The sequence below is a fragment of the Magnolia sinica genome, chromosome 3 (genome assembly GCF_029962835.1).
Source record: "Magnolia sinica isolate HGM2019 chromosome 3, MsV1, whole genome shotgun sequence".
NCBI lineage: Eukaryota > Viridiplantae > Streptophyta > Magnoliopsida > Magnoliales > Magnoliaceae > Magnolia > Magnolia sinica.
Window position 1 is genome coordinate 100,263,450 of NC_080575.1, and position 17,957 is coordinate 100,281,406.

At 41.1% G+C, this 17,957-nt stretch overlaps 1 protein-coding gene across 4 annotated transcripts; it reads left to right on the forward strand.

The window, feature by feature from the left end:
• The first annotated feature begins 1,254 nt into the window (after nucleotides 1-1,254).
• LOC131240407 (uncharacterized) lies at nucleotides 1,255-13,783 on the forward strand. Of its 4 annotated transcripts, none has more exons than XM_058238621.1 (11): nucleotides 1,255-1,498; nucleotides 2,370-2,583; nucleotides 6,962-7,136; nucleotides 9,222-9,305; nucleotides 9,395-9,636; nucleotides 9,755-10,178; nucleotides 10,275-10,388; nucleotides 10,491-10,538; nucleotides 11,041-11,125; nucleotides 12,222-12,278; nucleotides 13,248-13,783. In XM_058238621.1, the coding sequence occupies exons 1-11, from the start codon at nucleotides 1,489-1,491 to the stop codon at nucleotides 13,352-13,354; spliced, it is 1,560 nt and encodes a 519-aa protein (XP_058094604.1). In that variant the 5' UTR covers nucleotides 1,255-1,488; the 3' UTR covers nucleotides 13,355-13,783. The 4 variants fall into 4 exon arrangements, with proteins under 4 accessions (XP_058094604.1, XP_058094607.1, XP_058094606.1 ...); XM_058238622.1 differs by having other exon boundaries at nucleotides 1,335-2,583; nucleotides 9,755-9,974; nucleotides 10,047-10,178; XM_058238623.1 differs by lacking the exon at nucleotides 13,248-13,783 and adding an exon at nucleotides 12,352-13,241 and having other exon boundaries at nucleotides 1,328-2,583.
• The last annotated feature ends 4,174 nt before the right edge of the window (nucleotides 13,784-17,957 follow it).

The following is a 17,957-nucleotide window of genomic DNA, read 5'->3' on the forward strand; positions in this document are numbered from 1 at the left end:
GTACACATGAAATGTTATCTATGAATTAGGACCGTCCACCCAGCGGAATCCGAACTAAGTGATCCACTAGTATAAAACCATGGTATTACAATGATTCAATCTATATTTTTTCTCTCGTCTATCTTACTTAATACTATCCGTTAACTCTTTTGGCGTTTGACCGTCCATTTTGTATTAAAACGAAATTTTGATTAAAATTTTAAATATTGTCCATAAATATATTTCCCACTAGTTACACCGTCGCGATCGACCTTTTTATCTTTCTACATGGACAATGATAGAGACGGATCTTTCTGGCCGTATTCATCTCGACAAACCAACATGACTCGAAAATACCGCGCCATTTTCTGCTAATCCGGGCGGAGAGAACGAAAGAAAACATAGAAACTACCGTGTGCGTTTTGCACTACTACGAAAAGCATGCAACTCATAGTCGTACATGTGGCATGGGGAACACAAGGGCACAACCTCGTACCATCAAGATCATGTGGTCAATCGTAGATGAATCAGAAATCTGACTCAATGGAAGTATCCTAACCATCCAATAGGTGTCCATCGAATGAAAATTTTATAAAAAATCATAAAATGAAACTTAGGTATAATTTTCATCCTTAGTCTTATTAGGGTTGTTTGGCATTGTGGATTGGAGGGAGGGGATTGGAGGGGGTTTCAAATCCTTTGATTGTTTGGCGGATAAAGTAATTGGGGGTTGCAAAATCTATAGTTTGAACTTGGATTACACTTAAAATCGTTTCAATAATTTCAGGTGTGACATGTGTATCATTGTACACTATCATTCTATTGGGCACATGGCCCACTAATGATGATTAACACCATCAAAATATTGTCCATGTAAATTAACATCGTCCAAATATTGTCCAGCATTAACCAAACATTGTTAATATTAATCAATGATTAAAAATTGTTAGTCAATCACTTAGACATGATCCGAACTTGGAACTTCATCATTTTTGGACAAAACATATATTTCAGTGGGCTTATCACAACCGGTGTCAAAAATTATATATCTTACTGATTAGAGATATTAAAATTGATTTAGTAATAAAATTGAAAACCCTGTAAAAATATGTATTTTTGGATTAAAGTTGATTCACACTCCAGGGTACCAAATACACAGTGAGGATTGCAAATCTTAAGGTTTTCCAATCCTGGGGGGCGAATCCAGGGGGTTCCAAATCCACGCTCCCAAACAGGCCCAGGAATCGGAAGACTATCTGGATGGTTTGGATTGACGAAATTGCTTGCGACGTCGACAATGTAGTAGTTTCCACAGTTTATCAAGCCGTGACGTACGCACACGGCAGTTTTTCTGACAAAGGGCAAAAGGTCGTTTTTTTTCTTTGCGTTTTCTGTAACGAGAAACGGAAATGGCGGGCTTTTGTTCGATTTCAATCCCTTTTAGCTTTTCGGGTCGATCCCCATCCATCGGATTCGCGCGGCAATCCGAATTCCTCGACGAATTCTAAGATGTTTCCAGGTTCGGTTTTGGTCCAGATTCGAGGGAGAATTCCCTGGATTAGGGTCTAGGGTTCTTGAAAGGATATTTCCTGCATTTTTTGGGTTTTTGGATTCATACGCCCCTTCCGCGGTTGTTGCAGATCGAATCGTATAGGAATTCGTCAACTGAATCTGCGAATTTCAAACGGATTGGATTTTGATTGGTTTCGCTGCTGCTGTAGTTGTAGAATTGTATAAAGTATGGGATTTTTGTTGTATTTCGGAAATTTTAGGGTTTTTTTTTTGTTTGTTGCATTTGGATGTTGAAGCATTGACGATTGAGATTTAGGTTTTGGAAGTTGGGGAACGGATTTGATTTCTTTTGAAATCCGATTCGTTGCATAGTTTAGTATTTTGTTGAATTTTTGAAAATTTTCAGATTTTGATTTTGTTTGGTATTGAAGCGTTGTCCTTGGTGAACAAAATTAGGGTTTAGAAGAGTTTTATGGGGAGGAAGAAATTGAATTCGTTTTCAGTTGTTTTGAAGGACTGAGAAAAGAGAGGTTTATTGTTTGTTTTTTATTTTTAAATCTGGTATTGTTTTGATGGAATTGAGGTGGGTCTTTGAGAGGAGGATAATAATTTTATCAGAATTTGGGATTTTCAAGTGGTTGGATTGAGATAGGTTGTGGAGCAGATTGCGAATTCTCTTGTGGTGAGAGAAGGAAATGAGTTTCACGAGGATTTGGTTTTTTAAGTAGTTGAATTGGGATTGGCTAGTGAGAGGAAATTTTATTTATTTATTTATTATTATTTTTTTTCGGGTTGTTTGTGAGAAAGGAAATGGATTTGATGAGAATGTGGGTTTTCTGTAGCTGTTGATAGTTTGTTTTTTGTGGGGATGGATTCAGCAAGGAGTTGGTTTCATAAGTTTCAGCCTCGAGATAAGATGCGGTCAGCATCGAGGAAGAAGGAGGGAACAAGTGATGCAAACGAAGGCGGGAAGCCGCCCATGAGCGAGGATGCAACTTCGAATGTCACGAAGCAGAGGGTTGCGGCGGCGAAGCAGTATATAGAGAACCACTACAAAGAGCAGATGAAGAACTTGCAGGAGCGGAAGGAGCGGTATGACTTCTAGACTCACATTCTTCATCCTGTGTCATTGGGTTGCTGTGACTTAATTAATTAATTTATTTTTGGTGGAGACCTAATTTTTATGTGTAGCCAACACCCAATTAGCTGGATAAGGCTTAGATGATGATGGCGGAATTTTCATTTGACTGATAAGGAAATTTAAAACCACAAATGCAAATTTACGTCAGCCGCCCTAAATGCAACTTTGCCGTAGCGCGTAGTATCTCAAAGGACAACTCGGAAAATTTCCAAGTCTCCTGCTATTGATCTGGCTTTGCTACATTGGAAGTGCCCATTGCCCACACCTTATAGAATATCTAAAATCCTCTTCAAAGATTTGGCTGATTCGAAGGGCAGGCCAGGTCCTTGTTTTCACAATCAACAATTTTATTGTGAAATACCAAAGACAATACATGATGCACGTGGTTGTGGGTGATTGAGTGCATCTGCAGGGAATAGTCTCGCCTCAAATTGAAGCGGGAACACCCCGACGTCATTTAAAAAAAAAAAAAAAAACAAAGACAAATACACTTAATCAAGGGTTAGAGATTTGCCTATGCTAAAATTCTCTGCATATTCTTTCTTTATCAAGGCTAATAGCTAAACAGTTTGCTTCTAATAGACATGCATAAAAATGACTATTTGGAAACAGAAATGTCTCAGAACCTGAGGAATGGGAGTGGCATTTGTGTCTGACACAGTGACACTCTATATCTTATCGTAAATGCTGTACTGGGTAACATAGGCCTCAGGCACTCTTTTCGGTAGTTTATACCCATAGCTCGCTCATTTCTTGGTGAATGCCATCATTTATGCATAGAAGCACATTTCTTCCTTCTCTTGTCAAAATCTCAAATTGTGCATCTTATATTTCATAGTTTTAGTGAATGTTGCTTATTTATTTATCTTTAGAAACTTTGATTTCTTTCTGCTAACTACGTCTCTATATTTACATATTTACACCTCTTCAAGGTCTTGGGGCTGATCTTTTTGCATGTTTTCAATAAACCCTTAAAAATACACACACACACACACACGCATGCACGCACGTGCGCACACACACACATATAAACCTCATGGTGGAGGTGAGAGAGAGATAAAAAGCTCCTGATGCAAACTTATTTGATTTTAAATTTTATCCGAATGTGGATTTTTGGCAGGTCAAATGTTGTTTATTTATTTATATTTATCACATTGCAGGAGTGCTCCCTTGCGAATTGGAGCGCATGGGAGCTACATGTGAATGAAAAGCCCCTTTCTCTAGTGATTCCAACAGTGCGGATGGAACCTGCTACCTCTTTTAGTTTTGACTGAAAAGAGCAGGGCAAGCCTCTTAGATTCCACTTCCCATTTCTCTTCCATATTTCTCTCCATACCTCTCTCTTCTGTCTCTCTCTCTCTGACCTAGATTGTCTAAAACAATTATTTTATGCAGCAGCATGAAACACCAAGGCTCTATGCGGTCGAGCATGTTTTATATGTAAATCCACTCCGTCCATCAGGTGGGAACTAGTATTTTAACTGTATGTACAAAAGATCAGCCCAATATTTGGATCATGTTTATTTTTGTATTTTCACTTCATCTTGGTGAGTTACACATATAAATGGGTTTAATGAAAGGCACACACCATAGTGGCCTCATAGGCAAACCAATGGTTGGCATCCCATCCCCACCGCTCTATAGTGTGTCCCACTTGAGTTTTGGATATCGCTGATTTTTTTGCCCCATATTATAAAGTTGACGGAATAACATGATGAACGGTATGGATTTTACATATACATCGAGGTGGGCTCCACAAGCTTTGGTATTTTATGTGTTGTGAAGCATGTGTTGTAGACGATTCTGATCTCTCTCTCTCTCTCTCTCTCTCTCTCTCTCTTCTCTTTCTACACGAACTTTGGAATCTCTTGTGACACTTGTTTTATGCATTGAATAAGACACCAAAGTCTGTGGGGCCCACCATGTTGTATATGTAAAATCCACTGCATCTATCTAGTTCTATCCTCGATGTTAGGCCATTAGGCCAAAACTCGGTTGGATGTACAACTTAGATGGGCCACACCACTTGGAACAATTGGGATGGTTGCCAACCATATGTTTGAATGTGGGGTCACCATAGTGTGTATCTTACATCAAACCTGTTAATTAGGTATAACTTATCAGGATGAATAGAAAATATAAAAATCAGCCTAATACAAAACTCAGGCAGGCCACACTACGTGAGTGGTTTTGCGAGCAATTTTACGCTGTTCCCATTAGTGTGGGCCATATGAATTTTTAATTGGGCCTACCTTTTGCATGTGGCTTTCAAGTAATGTTCTCACCTGATGACCCTAGTTGAATTTACGTATACAACATGGACCCCACAAAGCTTGGGTGTTTTTATGCACTGCACAAAACATGAGCTGTAGAAGATTTCAGTCTTAGAGGGGAGTTCGTCTTGTCTCTGTCGTGACTCGAATCCAACGTGTGTCGGTGCCCACTGGGGCCCACAGGCTGAGTGGTCTGATTATCAAAATCGTCCCTATTCTGGACCATATTCTATTAGATCCGTAGCAAGAAACTTATGCTAGAGAGAGAGAGAGAGAGAGAGAGAGAGAGAGAGAGAGAGAGAGAGAGAGAGAGAGAGAGAGAGAGAGAGAGAGAGAGAGAGAGAGAGAGAGAGAGAGAGAGAGAGAGAGAGAGAGAGAGAGAGAGAGAGAGAGAGAAAAAAAAAAAGAGAGAGAGAGAGAGAGAGAGAGAGAGAGAGAGAGAGCACCTGTCTCCTACAACACTTAAAACACCCAGGCATGTTAGGGGTCACCTTGTATATTTGAAATCCACTCGGTCTATTAGGTGCCTTCCTCGATGATAGAATTGGGACCAAAAACTCATTCCAATCCACAACTTAGGTGTGTTACAAAAAACAGGGAGCAATGGGGATGAGACACCAAGCATAGGTTTGTGTCTGGGGTCACCATGATGTTTATCTTTTTTTCAAATCCATTCATTAGGTGTGAGCCACTAGGATGAAGGGAATGTACACAACTAGCCTGATCCAATAGTTAGGTGGGAGGACATAATGTAGGGAACAGTTGGAAAGGGATGCCAACCACATATTTGCATGCGGGTTCAACATGGTGTGTATTTTTCATCAAACCCGTTTATCAGTTTTAACTCACCAAGTTGAAGTGAAAATATAGAAATCAACCTGATCTAAATATCAAATGGGCCACACCATGTGAACTTAAAAGTTTTTAGGAGCAGTTTTACATTGTTCACATTGGTATGAACTATGGTTGCACTAACTGTCAAGAGAAGCGGAAACAAATTCTGGTGTGGGAGTGGGAGCAGGGAATCGTCTCTTCAAAATGTAAACAAGTATAAATAGGCAGGAAGCAGGGTGGCACCTAGTTAGAAGGATCTTGCAACTAAGGTGTGGTCCATTGGATTGAGTTGGTCTTTTGTGTGTATGATTCAAATAAGGGTTCTCACTTGATGGAGTTATTGGGTTTATATACACCACACGGTGGCCCATAGACCTTGGGTGTTCTACTTGCTACTTAGGTGTTACAGACTGTTTTGGTGGGAGAGAGTTTGGAGAGGACCGAAATCCTCTACAACACTTATTTTATTGCAATGCCGTAAAACACCAAAGTCCATGGGCCACTAAGTTTTATATATATATATAAATATAAAATCCACTCCGTCCATCAGGTTCTATACTCGATTTTAGGCCCTGGGGCTAAAAATTACCTAGTTCAACAACTCAGGTGGGTCACACCACGGGGAACAATGGAGATATGGTGCCGACCATAGGTTTGTGTGTGAGCCTACCTTCGCGTGTATCTTTTATCAAACCCGTTAATCCGGTGTAAGTCACTAGGATGAAGTGAAATACAACAATAAGCCTGATTCAAAATGCAGGCTGGCTACAATGCATGAAACCCAAGGTTTTAGGATTGTGACCATTGTTGTGGCCCACAAGAGTTCTCTTTTGGGCCAATCTTTTGTCTCTATAGTTCAAATAAGGGTTCTCAACTGATGGGCAGGTGTTAGAAGACGATTCGTATGGGGAGAGAGAGAAGACAGGATAGAGAAAAAAAAGACAGAAGAGGGAGGGAGGGTGCTTTTGGTGAGGTATGTTTCAATGTAAAAACTGTTAATTTGTTGGTTTCCAAGTTTTGTGGATCATTAAAATTTTCATTGTGACTTGCTGAATATCTTAGCCAGGAGTCTTCACCCTTAACTCCTCCACATTCCAATATATTTTCTACACTGATGGTGATAGCATGTCATGAATAACATCTGCAACTTGATACCATGTCTCATCCTGAAGTTGTAACCTTTTGTTTTAACCTTTTTGGTCATTCCTTTGTTTTCAAGCAGACGCTGTACCCTAGAGAAGAAGCTGGCTGATGCTGATGTGTCTGAGGAAGACCAAAATAATCTTATAAAATTCTTGGAGAAAAAGGAAACTGAATACATGCGCCTTCAGAGGCATAAAATGGGCGCGGATGATTTTGAACTATTGACAATGATAGGGAAGGGTGCTTTTGGTGAGGTATGTTTCAATGTAAAAACTGTTAATTTGTTGGTTTCCAAGTTTTGTGGATCATTAAAATTTTCATTGTGACTTGCTGAATATCTTAGCCAGGAGTCTTCACCCTTAAATTCCACACGTTATTATAGCACTGCTGTGTAGATGTATAATATTTAAACATTATGCTAGTTGTTAGGAAACAAGGATTACAAGAATAGGGCCCTGAATTCCGTAATAGTTTACTGATGATATGCTTGTAGTTTTTTTTTTTGGGTTAGCTTGTTAGTACACACCCATGTCAGTACACACACTGATGATATGCTTGTAGTTGTGTAAAGTATATATCAGTCTAATTGTAAATTATATTAAAATGGCGTTTCATTTTATTTCCAGTATTCTTCATGTTTATTTGGTGTAAGGAAGTTTGGCCTTTCTCTGATTGGTGGGATGTTCATGTCTCATATTCATTTATATTAAAAAAATTGTATCTGCAATGTGCACGTCTTTATTCATTTATGTATATATTTAGACAAGAAAGGTGTATTTGTTACACTTTCCATACTATAATCAGGACATTATAGTTGTGTTACCAGTCGGTAGGATCAACATCTATTGGCGACGACCAATTGTCTTGCAGTGTGGGCAGCAAGAACTTTTTTGTTTGTAATGGAACAGCAACTAGATGGAGTCTCCAAACCTGCAGCATAAGGTAATGTATGGCACTCAAAAAAATTATTTGGCTGTCAGAATGGCATGTTATGAAGAACTTTCTTACTGCAGTGGTGGTAATTGGTTTGTTGTAATCTGGATATTTGAGCTTCCGTTTCATGTTTTGGCATAATGCTTCTGAAGTAGCTGAACTGGCACCTTTAGAATGCATTTTTTTTAAGAGGCAACAAACTTTTATCAATAACTAGAAAAAAAAGAAGAAGAGCAGTGAATGAGGCCTAGAGGAAGAGACCCACTTGTCAGTCAGAAGCTGGGAACCACCAGAAAAAGAATGCATTTGTCTCTAATCGTGCATATGAACGACTTCAGCAGTGGGCCCCACTACTGCAAGTTGCGGTCAGGTCCCGGATCGGACGCTCTGATACCAAGTAGAAAATTAAAATAAAGAAGAAATGTAGAGAAGAAAGAGAAGAAGGAAATGAGAGAAAGGGAGAAAGGGCTAGGGCAACTTGATGTGTTGTGTATTGTCTAAAGATAACACACACACACACACATTAACTTGAAGCAAATGTTACAGTGCTCCACAAGAGTATATGACAACCATACACACGCACACAGAAAGTTACATATATTCCCACAGAAAAATCCTTTTGCATTCGTCATGTGTATTGTTGTGAGATTTGGAAGGAGAGAAGTGATTGCATACTTAGCGATGTGTGCTTTCCTGTGCTGAAGATTGTTGAATGAAAGTAACAACAGTATTGTCAAATGGTTGCAGGCTTAAGAGACAACAGGTTGTCATCCATGTACATTTGGCGTCTTGTATGGATGGGAGATGCTTGCAATGCTGAAGCTAAGGCCTTCAGTTCAGCACTCGGAATATTCTCAAAAAACTACACCAGAGAGGCGTTGGTGGACAAGACTCATCAAATGCTATGTCTTGGCTACACGTAAATTCCAAGCTTTCGAAGTTGTGCTTCATGTTCCATGAAATTCGGGCCCTTGCAACTAGGATAAACATTTCATTTACCCACGTTGGTAGGGATGCAAAATTCTATTCCCAATGTTTTAGCAAAAGGTGTTCGCTGTGAGGCTTTTTTTATATGGGGAATTCAATTCCGAATGTTTTAGCAGGTGTTCTATGTCCCCACATTACTGTCTTGATTGTTCATAAATTCTATTTATCTCTACAAACAGCATACACCAAGGGACCTCATTCTGGTCAATAGCCATTAATTTGACCATAACAAGTGCAAAAAGTCATGGTTTAATGATGAAGACTCACTGCCACTGGGAACTTATTTGTCTACCACAGCTGTTCTTGTAACAGCACAGTGTCTGTCATCGTTATCATTTTCATAGCCTTTCCACAGCAATTTGGGGATAAGTAGTACAGTATCTATGGTTATTTACTTTAAATGCCTTTCCATCATGCAGGTTAGGATCTGTAGGGAGAAGACATCTGGTCATGTGTACGCAATGAAAAAGCTGAAGAAGTCAGAGATGCTTCGTAGAGGCCAGGTATATAAGTTTGTCTTTCATACTAGAAGATCGTATAAAAATTGTCTCTTTATTCTTATTTCTGGATTTGCTTTTAATTGTTGGCTCAGGTTGAACATGTTAAAGCAGAGAGGAATCTTCTTGCTGAGGTTGACAGCAATTGCATTGTCAAACTTTATTGTTCTTTCCAAGATGAAGGCTTCCTATACCTAATTATGGAGTATTTACCGGGTGGAGATATGATGACTTTACTTATGAGGAAGGATACCTTGACAGAAGATGAGGCCAGATTCTATATTGGGGAAACAGTTCTGGCTGTCGAGTCTATCCACAAGCACAATTACATTCATAGGTTTGTAGATGATTAACTTTTGTTCTTTATTGTGTCAATGGAATCATAGAGATGCTTTGAAGAATAATCAGCTTGGACTTGATCAGAAGGTTTAAATCTTTCTTGTGACATTTTTCAGAGATATCAAGCCTGACAATTTGTTACTGGATAGAGATGGTCACTTGAAGCTGTCAGATTTTGGGCTTTGTAAACCGTTGGATTGCAGTAGCTTTCCTAATTTAAATGAGAAAGATATTGCGACTGGAAATAACAATATTGAGGCTACACAAAATGATGGACGCCCAAAGCGAACACAACAGGAGCAACTACAACACTGGCAAAGGAACAGGCGAATGCTGGTAAATTTCCTATTATCATCATTATTACCGTTTACGTTCATCACTTACACATTTTTCATTCAATTTGTACAGATTGTAAATTGGAGAACTCATTTAAAATTTCCTGAAGAAGCAAATCTATCTCCAGGAGCTAAAGATCTCATCAGCAAACTCCTATGCAATGTCGAAAAGAGACTTGGAGGAAAAGGCGCCAGTGAAATAAAGGTGTTGTATGGTGTGTTCTATTCTATGTTTTTCGATTTGTTGTGAGCAATTCTCCTATCGAGCAAATTATCAGTTTTATGCTTCTGCCAATTTCAGGCACACCCATGGTTTCAAGGTGTTGAATGGGACAGACTATATCATATGGAGGCTGCATTTATTCCAGAGGTCAATGATGAGCTGGATACTCAAAATTTTGAGAAATTTGATGAGGTACTCTCTCTCTCTCTCTCTCATTGTGCAGTTCCTGCTCTTAGGCATCTTATGTTTTTCACTATAATATTCTTATTATTCTTCCATGGATACTCTCTGCAGTCTGAGAACGAAACTCAAACTTCGTCGAAAACAGGCCCTTGGAGAAAGGTGTAGTTCTCATATTTTTGCATCTCATTACTTAACTATGTTTTTATTCAATGTTATGGCATCATCGTGCCATATATTTTTTCTCTTTATTAGCTTGACACCAAGCGCGGATCGTTTTTTATGTGACACACCAGATACAATTGGATCTCCATTGGTCTTTTTTGGTTTGCTGAATCTGCGAGTTGATGGTTTCTGTTACATCATAATCATTGTTGCATTTTGTAATTCCTATACTCCAACAAGTGTTGACAACTGACAGGGACATTCCTACAAGAATGGAGTGTTCTTGTGACACTGCTTCATCTACAACGGTGGGATATGATCCCAAACATGCATGATCAGTATTTGAGAAAAGGGGTGATGCATTTGTGTTGTACTGTTATATGTAGTATACAGAATGCAAGGAGTGCAAATCTCTTTTTACATATTCTACTGTTTCTGGTGGCTGCCTGGAATCCCAGACTAAATGTGGGAATCTTTATCTTCCATTTTGCACTTTCAGATGCTTTCATCAAAGGATATTAACTTTGTGGGTTACACTTATAAGAACTTTGAAATCGTCAATGATCATCAAGTGCCTGGGATGGGTATCTCTCTCTCTCTCTCTCTCTCTCTCTCTCTCTCTCTTTATGGTATGAAGAAATAGACATGCATTTTTTCTTCTCTTTTACAACAATTATCAAATTGCAGTCATTGATAATCCCAGATCCTCCAAGAAATGCATATGCCCCCTCTGGCTGGCTAGTAGGTTGTCCATTGAATTTGGTTTCTGGGAATAAAAAGACTTTCAATTATATTTTAGGATTATTGGCTGGTTAATGATCTCTAAAAATGTCGTGCCCGGCAAGCTTGTTTGGCATTGCATGCTAGAGATCTTAAACTGTTTGCAAATTTCCCTTTTCGGATGATGCCCAGTAGTTAGCCTAAAGTGCAGTTTTGGGCAAGCTTGTGTTGGCATTTCAGTGACTGCTTGATAAACATGTATCAGCGGGCTGTCTGCTATTCCTTGCAACCGCCTACTCGAGTGTTTAGTCTGATGGTGGTACATTAGTGTACACAGTGCAAACTTGGGTACCTATGGCTCAGCGGGCTTGTTTGGTGCTGAGTGCTCTAGGCATCAACCATTCACAAATTCCCCTTTGTGTGCATCATAAAACAGTAGACTTAAGGTGGAGTATGGGGCATAACTGTGTTGGCATGTTGTTGATCATATATCAGTAGTTTCCCTGATACTCCGTGCAGTCAACTACTTGAACGTGACCCTTCATGTGTTTGGGTCCTTCATTCTCAGTGGTTTGCTTAGCAACTGTCCCGATGTGACCCTGCTCTGCTTTCTTGCACTTTGGGGTGTGTTTTGTGTAATACTTGGGTTCAGGGTCTATATTTGGTTGGACCATGTTGGCAGGTGAGTGGTGTCAATGTGAGCCTTTGCCATAGATGGTTCCAAAAGCCCCAGTAGAAGAGGTGTGCTGATGTCTCTTGGGCAGATGGTTGTAGAACATTTTCCAATCTACCATTTAAAAGCTGACAGCAAATTGCCGGAAGGATTAGATGATTATGATGATGATCGTTAGAGAATAGGAATATTCATTCATTCTTTGTTATTATGCTCTTTAACGCTTATTTTTCCTTGTGGGCTGATGATCTTTATTTATGCGTAGCTTCTTTTGTGCTCATCTGCAGCTGAACTGAAGAAGAAGGATAACAAACCAAAAAGGCCATCCGTCATGTCTCTCTTTGGTATGCTTCCTTTTGTTCTTAAAAGTACACATTTTTGTATCCACTGTGTCAATGACTGAAATGCCCTCACCAGTGATCGAAAATCAAGGCTAGCTGAGTCTGTGGTTTTGGCGTAATATTCTCTCCAAACAATGTTTCCTTGGAATATGTGAAATATGAGAACAATCTGATTTGGTGGGCTGTAAACACTACCCAGGTGCTGGTTTTCGAAGGTTGCAACTTGCAACATGCTTTGTGGCCATATGAGGGACACTTTCTTAAAACTATGGCAAAATTGTAATGCTGAGTGGGTACGGAAAATGGATTATTTTCAAACTCTTGGTGGCTTCGCTACTGTTTTATAAGTGCGTGCGCGCACACACACACACGGTGAGGTCTCAAGTTCAAGCGGTTGGACAATGAGTTACAGTTCGCCTAGTGGATAACTTCTAATGTATTAAGTACAAGAAATATCCAACCCTTCCAATAGTTATGCACCACCAAGAGGATCACCCAGCAAAATCAGCCCAGTCTACTCATCAGGTGGGCCACACCATAGAAAACAATGTTTAGCCATCGATAAATGATGAAATTCAAGTGTGGTCCTCTTAATGAGCGGACGTGGCTAATTTTTTGCACAAGATTATCCTCATTATGGGGCCATCCTTATTGGACGGGTTGGATGTCGTACACACATCCGAGGTTGGGATTTATCTAGTTGGTGAACCATAACTTTTATAGTCCAACAGGTTGGACTTGAGAGCTGGTGTACAAGCATGTGACAATCTAGTGTAATATCCTACCCTAAATTTCAGTGTAGTAGGCACATGTGGGGGCCGCCTCCCAGTTTGTTGGCTTTGCACATGATTGGTTCCTGATGGTGGTCTGCATGTGACAGCGGCCCTATCAAGAGGGGTGGTTTGAATCAAATCACTCTCTAGGAAAGTAGCCCCTTCATTCTCTCTCATCCTTTTTCTCTCTACGCTACAGATGATCCAGGGCCAGCTGATGAACCACCATCAGCTGAAGGGAGTTTTATCTGCCTCTTACCTCCCCATCTAGAAGTCTCCCAAAGCGAAAACCCATATTCTCCATGAAAAACCCGTGAATACTTGTAGTGATCAGATGGCTGAAGAGCTCCATCCCACATATTCAACTCCTTGCATATTTCTGCAGCAATGGCATATTTATTTATTTATTTTTCTTCTTTTTTTACTTTCTCTTCTCCTGCTGTTGGATTTGGAGGGCAGGTTTTGTAACCATGATATGTAAAAGGTAAAAACACCAAGGAAAGAGTTTGGGTTTTTGCTGCTTTAGTAAATGGTTGTTGTTCCTGCTTAGGTCAGGGCCTCATGTAAAATTCTTTATTGAAAGTAAATATCAAGTTGTTTACTATTCATATGTATAGTCCCTTTATCAATCTGCAAGTGGTATGAATCCAGGGTGTTTTTGAGATGTTTGATCTTATGGCCCACCATGTGGATGGACCATTTCCCCCAAAGCTGTATGGGTCACTGGTTTTATTTCCTTAAACTTGCCAATAATGCAACAGGTAAGGTCTTATTTTCATTCTCTGTTGGGGTTGGATGGCAGGGATTAAATCAATTGATAATCTGGAATCTCAAATCTTATTTTCTGCAAGAGCTTTTTGTTCTTTTCAAGCTGACTGCATAAACATGAGTTTCATATTCCCCAAGCATCAACAGGCAACCCCACAAGATTGTCCAATCCTTGTAGTTTGTAGCTTTGTCCATTATGGTGGTGGGCCTTTGTGTGAATGATTCTGACCACTATGAGCTTATTGGGCGGAAACACAGATCAAGGTAGCCTAGCCAGCGTGAATGTGGCTTGATGAAGAATAAAGCCTCATTAGCAACTTCTTAAGGTGGGGAGCCTACCACCACTGCTCTTCACAGTTCTCACATGAGGATTGAAGAGAATCTTGGAAGCACGTGTGCCAACTTGGTGTACGTGTGAGGCGGGCATCATCAGTTGTGAACATTCTGGTGGAAATATCGTTCTTGTGGGCCATATGTGCATGGTGTACAGACTATCGGTCAGTATCTTTTTACGGTGGATTTTTCTCATCCACATGGTCAGCCTTACATAACTGAAACGATGTTCTTTGGGTCATGTTTGAGATGGGATTAAACGGCCTTGATCATGCAAGTGTAGGTTTCGTTGCTCCACTTCTCAAATCCAGACCATCTATTGCGTGGGGTAGCTTGCTGACTGGTGGACATCAATGGGACGTTCAAATGAAAGTTAGTCAGCGGTTGGAAAATTGCCCGGTGTTGGACGGTCTAGATTCAGGTACATGTGCCATGCTGAATTTTCGAACAGCAAAGGATCCGTGTCCTGATTAAAATGAAAAGAGAAAAAAGGATTGCCTTGCCTTGGGGAAATTTGGAGAATGGTCTATCTACGTTGTAAACGGTCAGAGGAACGGTCTGGATAACTAATACGTGGACACCACTGGTTCTAACTAAAGGTTCGAGGACATGTAAGTCATGAGAAAAGCTTTCATACTCTGAAAGAGTGTGATGGTTGATACGCGGGCAGGTAAAAATTAGTTAGAAGCCGCATACGTGGCATGCAAGCATGTCAAATGTCCAAGTTATGGTCCTATGTCATGAACTAAAGTTAACACTTATTTGATTAATTGGACGGTTAAAATTGAAAATATTCAGTCAACTTCGACCCCAAGCACGGTGGGCCCAACGTTTATTTTAGGGCATGAGAGGAATGTGGCATATAAAAAATATAAATGGACCGCATCATTGCTGGGGATGAAAATACCTACCGTTGAAACATTCCTGGGGCTTATTGTGATGTCTATATATCATCCAAACCATTGATAAGTGGCTCTCACGTGGATGAAGGTAAAACATAATATCGGATGGATTTAAAGATTCTGTGGGCCTCCAGAAGGTTTCAATGGTCGACGTTCAAACCTCTTTGTTTCTTGTGATGCGGCCACACGAGTTTTGTTTTCTAGGCTTTTATGTCTGGAAATTAGCTGGCGAGACGGAAGTGAACTAGCTTCAATCACCACCGTCTCCTATAATGCGGTCTATTTGAGATTTGGATTTATTTGATTTTTAGGTTCATGCTCTAAAATAAGTTAAAAAAATAAATAGACAACATTAGATATATAATGCATACATCAAGCTGGGTCCCACAGTCAGGGATGCACCATCTTGCATGACGTGGTAAATTGGAGGAAATTAGGAGTAAATGAAGATCAATACAGTTTGAGGTGAGTTTAGCTCAAAGTAAATGCATGAAAATTAATGAATTGAAAGTAGATAGGCTTTTAAATAAAATCCACTTTTGGAAGAGAGATTTGGAAATAGGTGCGGCTAATGCTTGACCTAGCAAGCGAATGGTACTATGGAATAATTTATTTATCAGCTACATTACTAAACTTACATCAATAGAATGATCTATGTCATCCAAAGGTTTGACCATATAAATGAATCGTCTAAAAACATTAGGGTCTATTTGGGCGGTGGGATTAGAAGGGATTAGGTGGGATGGGATTCAAAAAACATAATTATTATCCATGACAGGGATTGTCCCCTATTGCCATGGGATAAGATTAATTCACTGCTTTGTTGATGATATGGTGGTACATTGAATGGATATACCCACCATCATTTGAAATTACTGAGAATAACACACGTGTTATAGCTAAATTGTTCATTTGTTTTGTAACCTCATTTTATATCTAAAGAAGTTTTCAATGGTAAGTGTTGGGAACAAAAAATATAAGTCCGCAGATTCGGACTTAATGCCTCGGGTCACCAAAGAATGTGCCAAACCCGAGGCATGATTTGCAAAATCGAGACAAAGGTTGAGTCGGTTCGGACGACAAAGGTTGAGTCGGTTCCGACGACAAAGATTGAGTCGGTTCGGACGACTCATCAGCACTCCGGGCATGCGTCGGGCGGACCACCTTACCAGATCGGCCATCGCAAGATCAAGCCTCATCCCGGATATCTTGGGATAAGATCTCCAACCCCGAAGCTCACGGGATCGGATGAAGGCTCCAGATGGGCACGACCCAATCTCCGTGATACTAGGAGAAGATCCCGCGCACAATATCAGGAAGAGAATCCCCGTGCGATTAAATGCCCCAACAGCTATAAAAGAGGGACCCCGATCACCCTGAAAGGTACGAAACAAATTCTCTCTAAAAAGCTCCTCAATACTCTTAGACCCAGAATCCAGGCCTGACTTTGGCATCGGAGGGTCCCCTGCTCAGGCCAGGGTCTCCTTTGTCCCCTTTTTGTGCAGGTACACGAAGGTCCAAGAGGAGGAACCAGACATTTGCATCAACAGCTTGGCGCCGTCTGTGGGAACGTATAAAAAGCCATCTCGTATCTCTATACTGATTTCAATGGTGATGACTAGAACGACGGTCCCAGAAGAAGATTTGAATGAGAATGCGATTACAGGGCCAGCGGGTCCAATCGCGGTTCCCGCAGCCCAGAACCCACCTAACAACCGCCGACGAGGGGCGACCGGAACAAGCAACAATCAGCGGGGTCGCGACGATGGGCGGTTGGACAAGGAGGTTCAAGAAATCCGCTCCGATATGAATATGATGAAGCAGATGCTGGAACGAATGTATCAGCAGCAAATGCAGCCACTCCCGCATCCTCAAGGGGAGACAGCGCACGTACCGACGGCGGCGGTTGATCCTCAACCTTCCGCGCCGCAGTCTTTCTGACCGAGCCAACCCCAAGGCGGATCAGAACCATCTCCAGCGCAGTCAGCCAACGCTTCCCTCCCCCCGACTGATCTTCAGCACGAGATAGAGCGAAGAAGGCGCAATCGCCCATCCATGGAAGGCACGGCAGAGAGCAGTGAACCTTGGAAAGCCGATATTCAAAAATTTAAAAGAGAAGTGCGGGAAGAAATGGCGAAAGAGATGGCGGACATAAAGCACGGCCGGAACGTATATCCGACCGGGTCCGAAGCGAAGGCATCCCCCTTTGTGGACTCGGTACTGAAGGCCCGGTTGCCCGAGCGGTTTCGATTACCTCAAATCACTCCTTTCACCGGCAAGACCGACCCGACCGAGCATATTGAATGCTTCAGAACCTATATGGAGCTCCACGATGCCTCGGATGCGGTAATGTGCCGGGCCTTTTCTCTTACATTGACCGATGTAGCTCGACTGTGGTTCAAACAGTTGAAACCAAAGTCCGTCAGTTCATTTGCTGAGCTGAGCGACGCCTTCCTCACCAACTTCATCGGCGGAAAGAAGAAATTAAAGCCCCCTGCACATCTGAACAACGTAGTTCAAAAGCAGGGAGAGCTACTGAAAGATTATATCAAGCGTTTTAATTTCGAATCCCTTCAGGTTCGAAAACATTCAGAAGAAACGGCTCTCAATGCGCCTATTCAAGGAGTTAGAGATATGCCATTCCTGGCATCTCTAGACAAAACTCCGCCCGATACTCTGGCAGAATTTATGGCTCGGTCGGATAAGTATGCGAATGCCGAGGAAGCGCGAATCCTGCGTGAAACTAAAACTTTGACCAAAGAGTCGGCCAAAAAGGAAGCCGACTCGGCCGGAGGAAGGAAGCGTAAGGATGATCAAGCGCGTGATGAGCGAAGGTCAGGCAAACGGCCGGATCGAAGATTTTCCACATATACTCCCCTAAACAAGACTCGGGAAGAGGTATTGAT

What these genes read in the sequence shown, in the direction of transcription:
- LOC131240407 (XM_058238621.1), top strand. An exon ending in TTGCAGGAGCGGAAGGAGCG is followed by an intron (nt 2,584 to 6,961) that starts GTATGACTTCTA and finishes GTTTTCAAGCAG; the next exon opens with ACGCTGTACCCTAGAGAAGA. An exon ending in GGAAGGGTGCTTTTGGTGAG is followed by an intron (nt 7,137 to 9,221) that starts GTATGTTTCAAT and finishes TCCATCATGCAG; the next exon opens with GTTAGGATCTGTAGGGAGAA.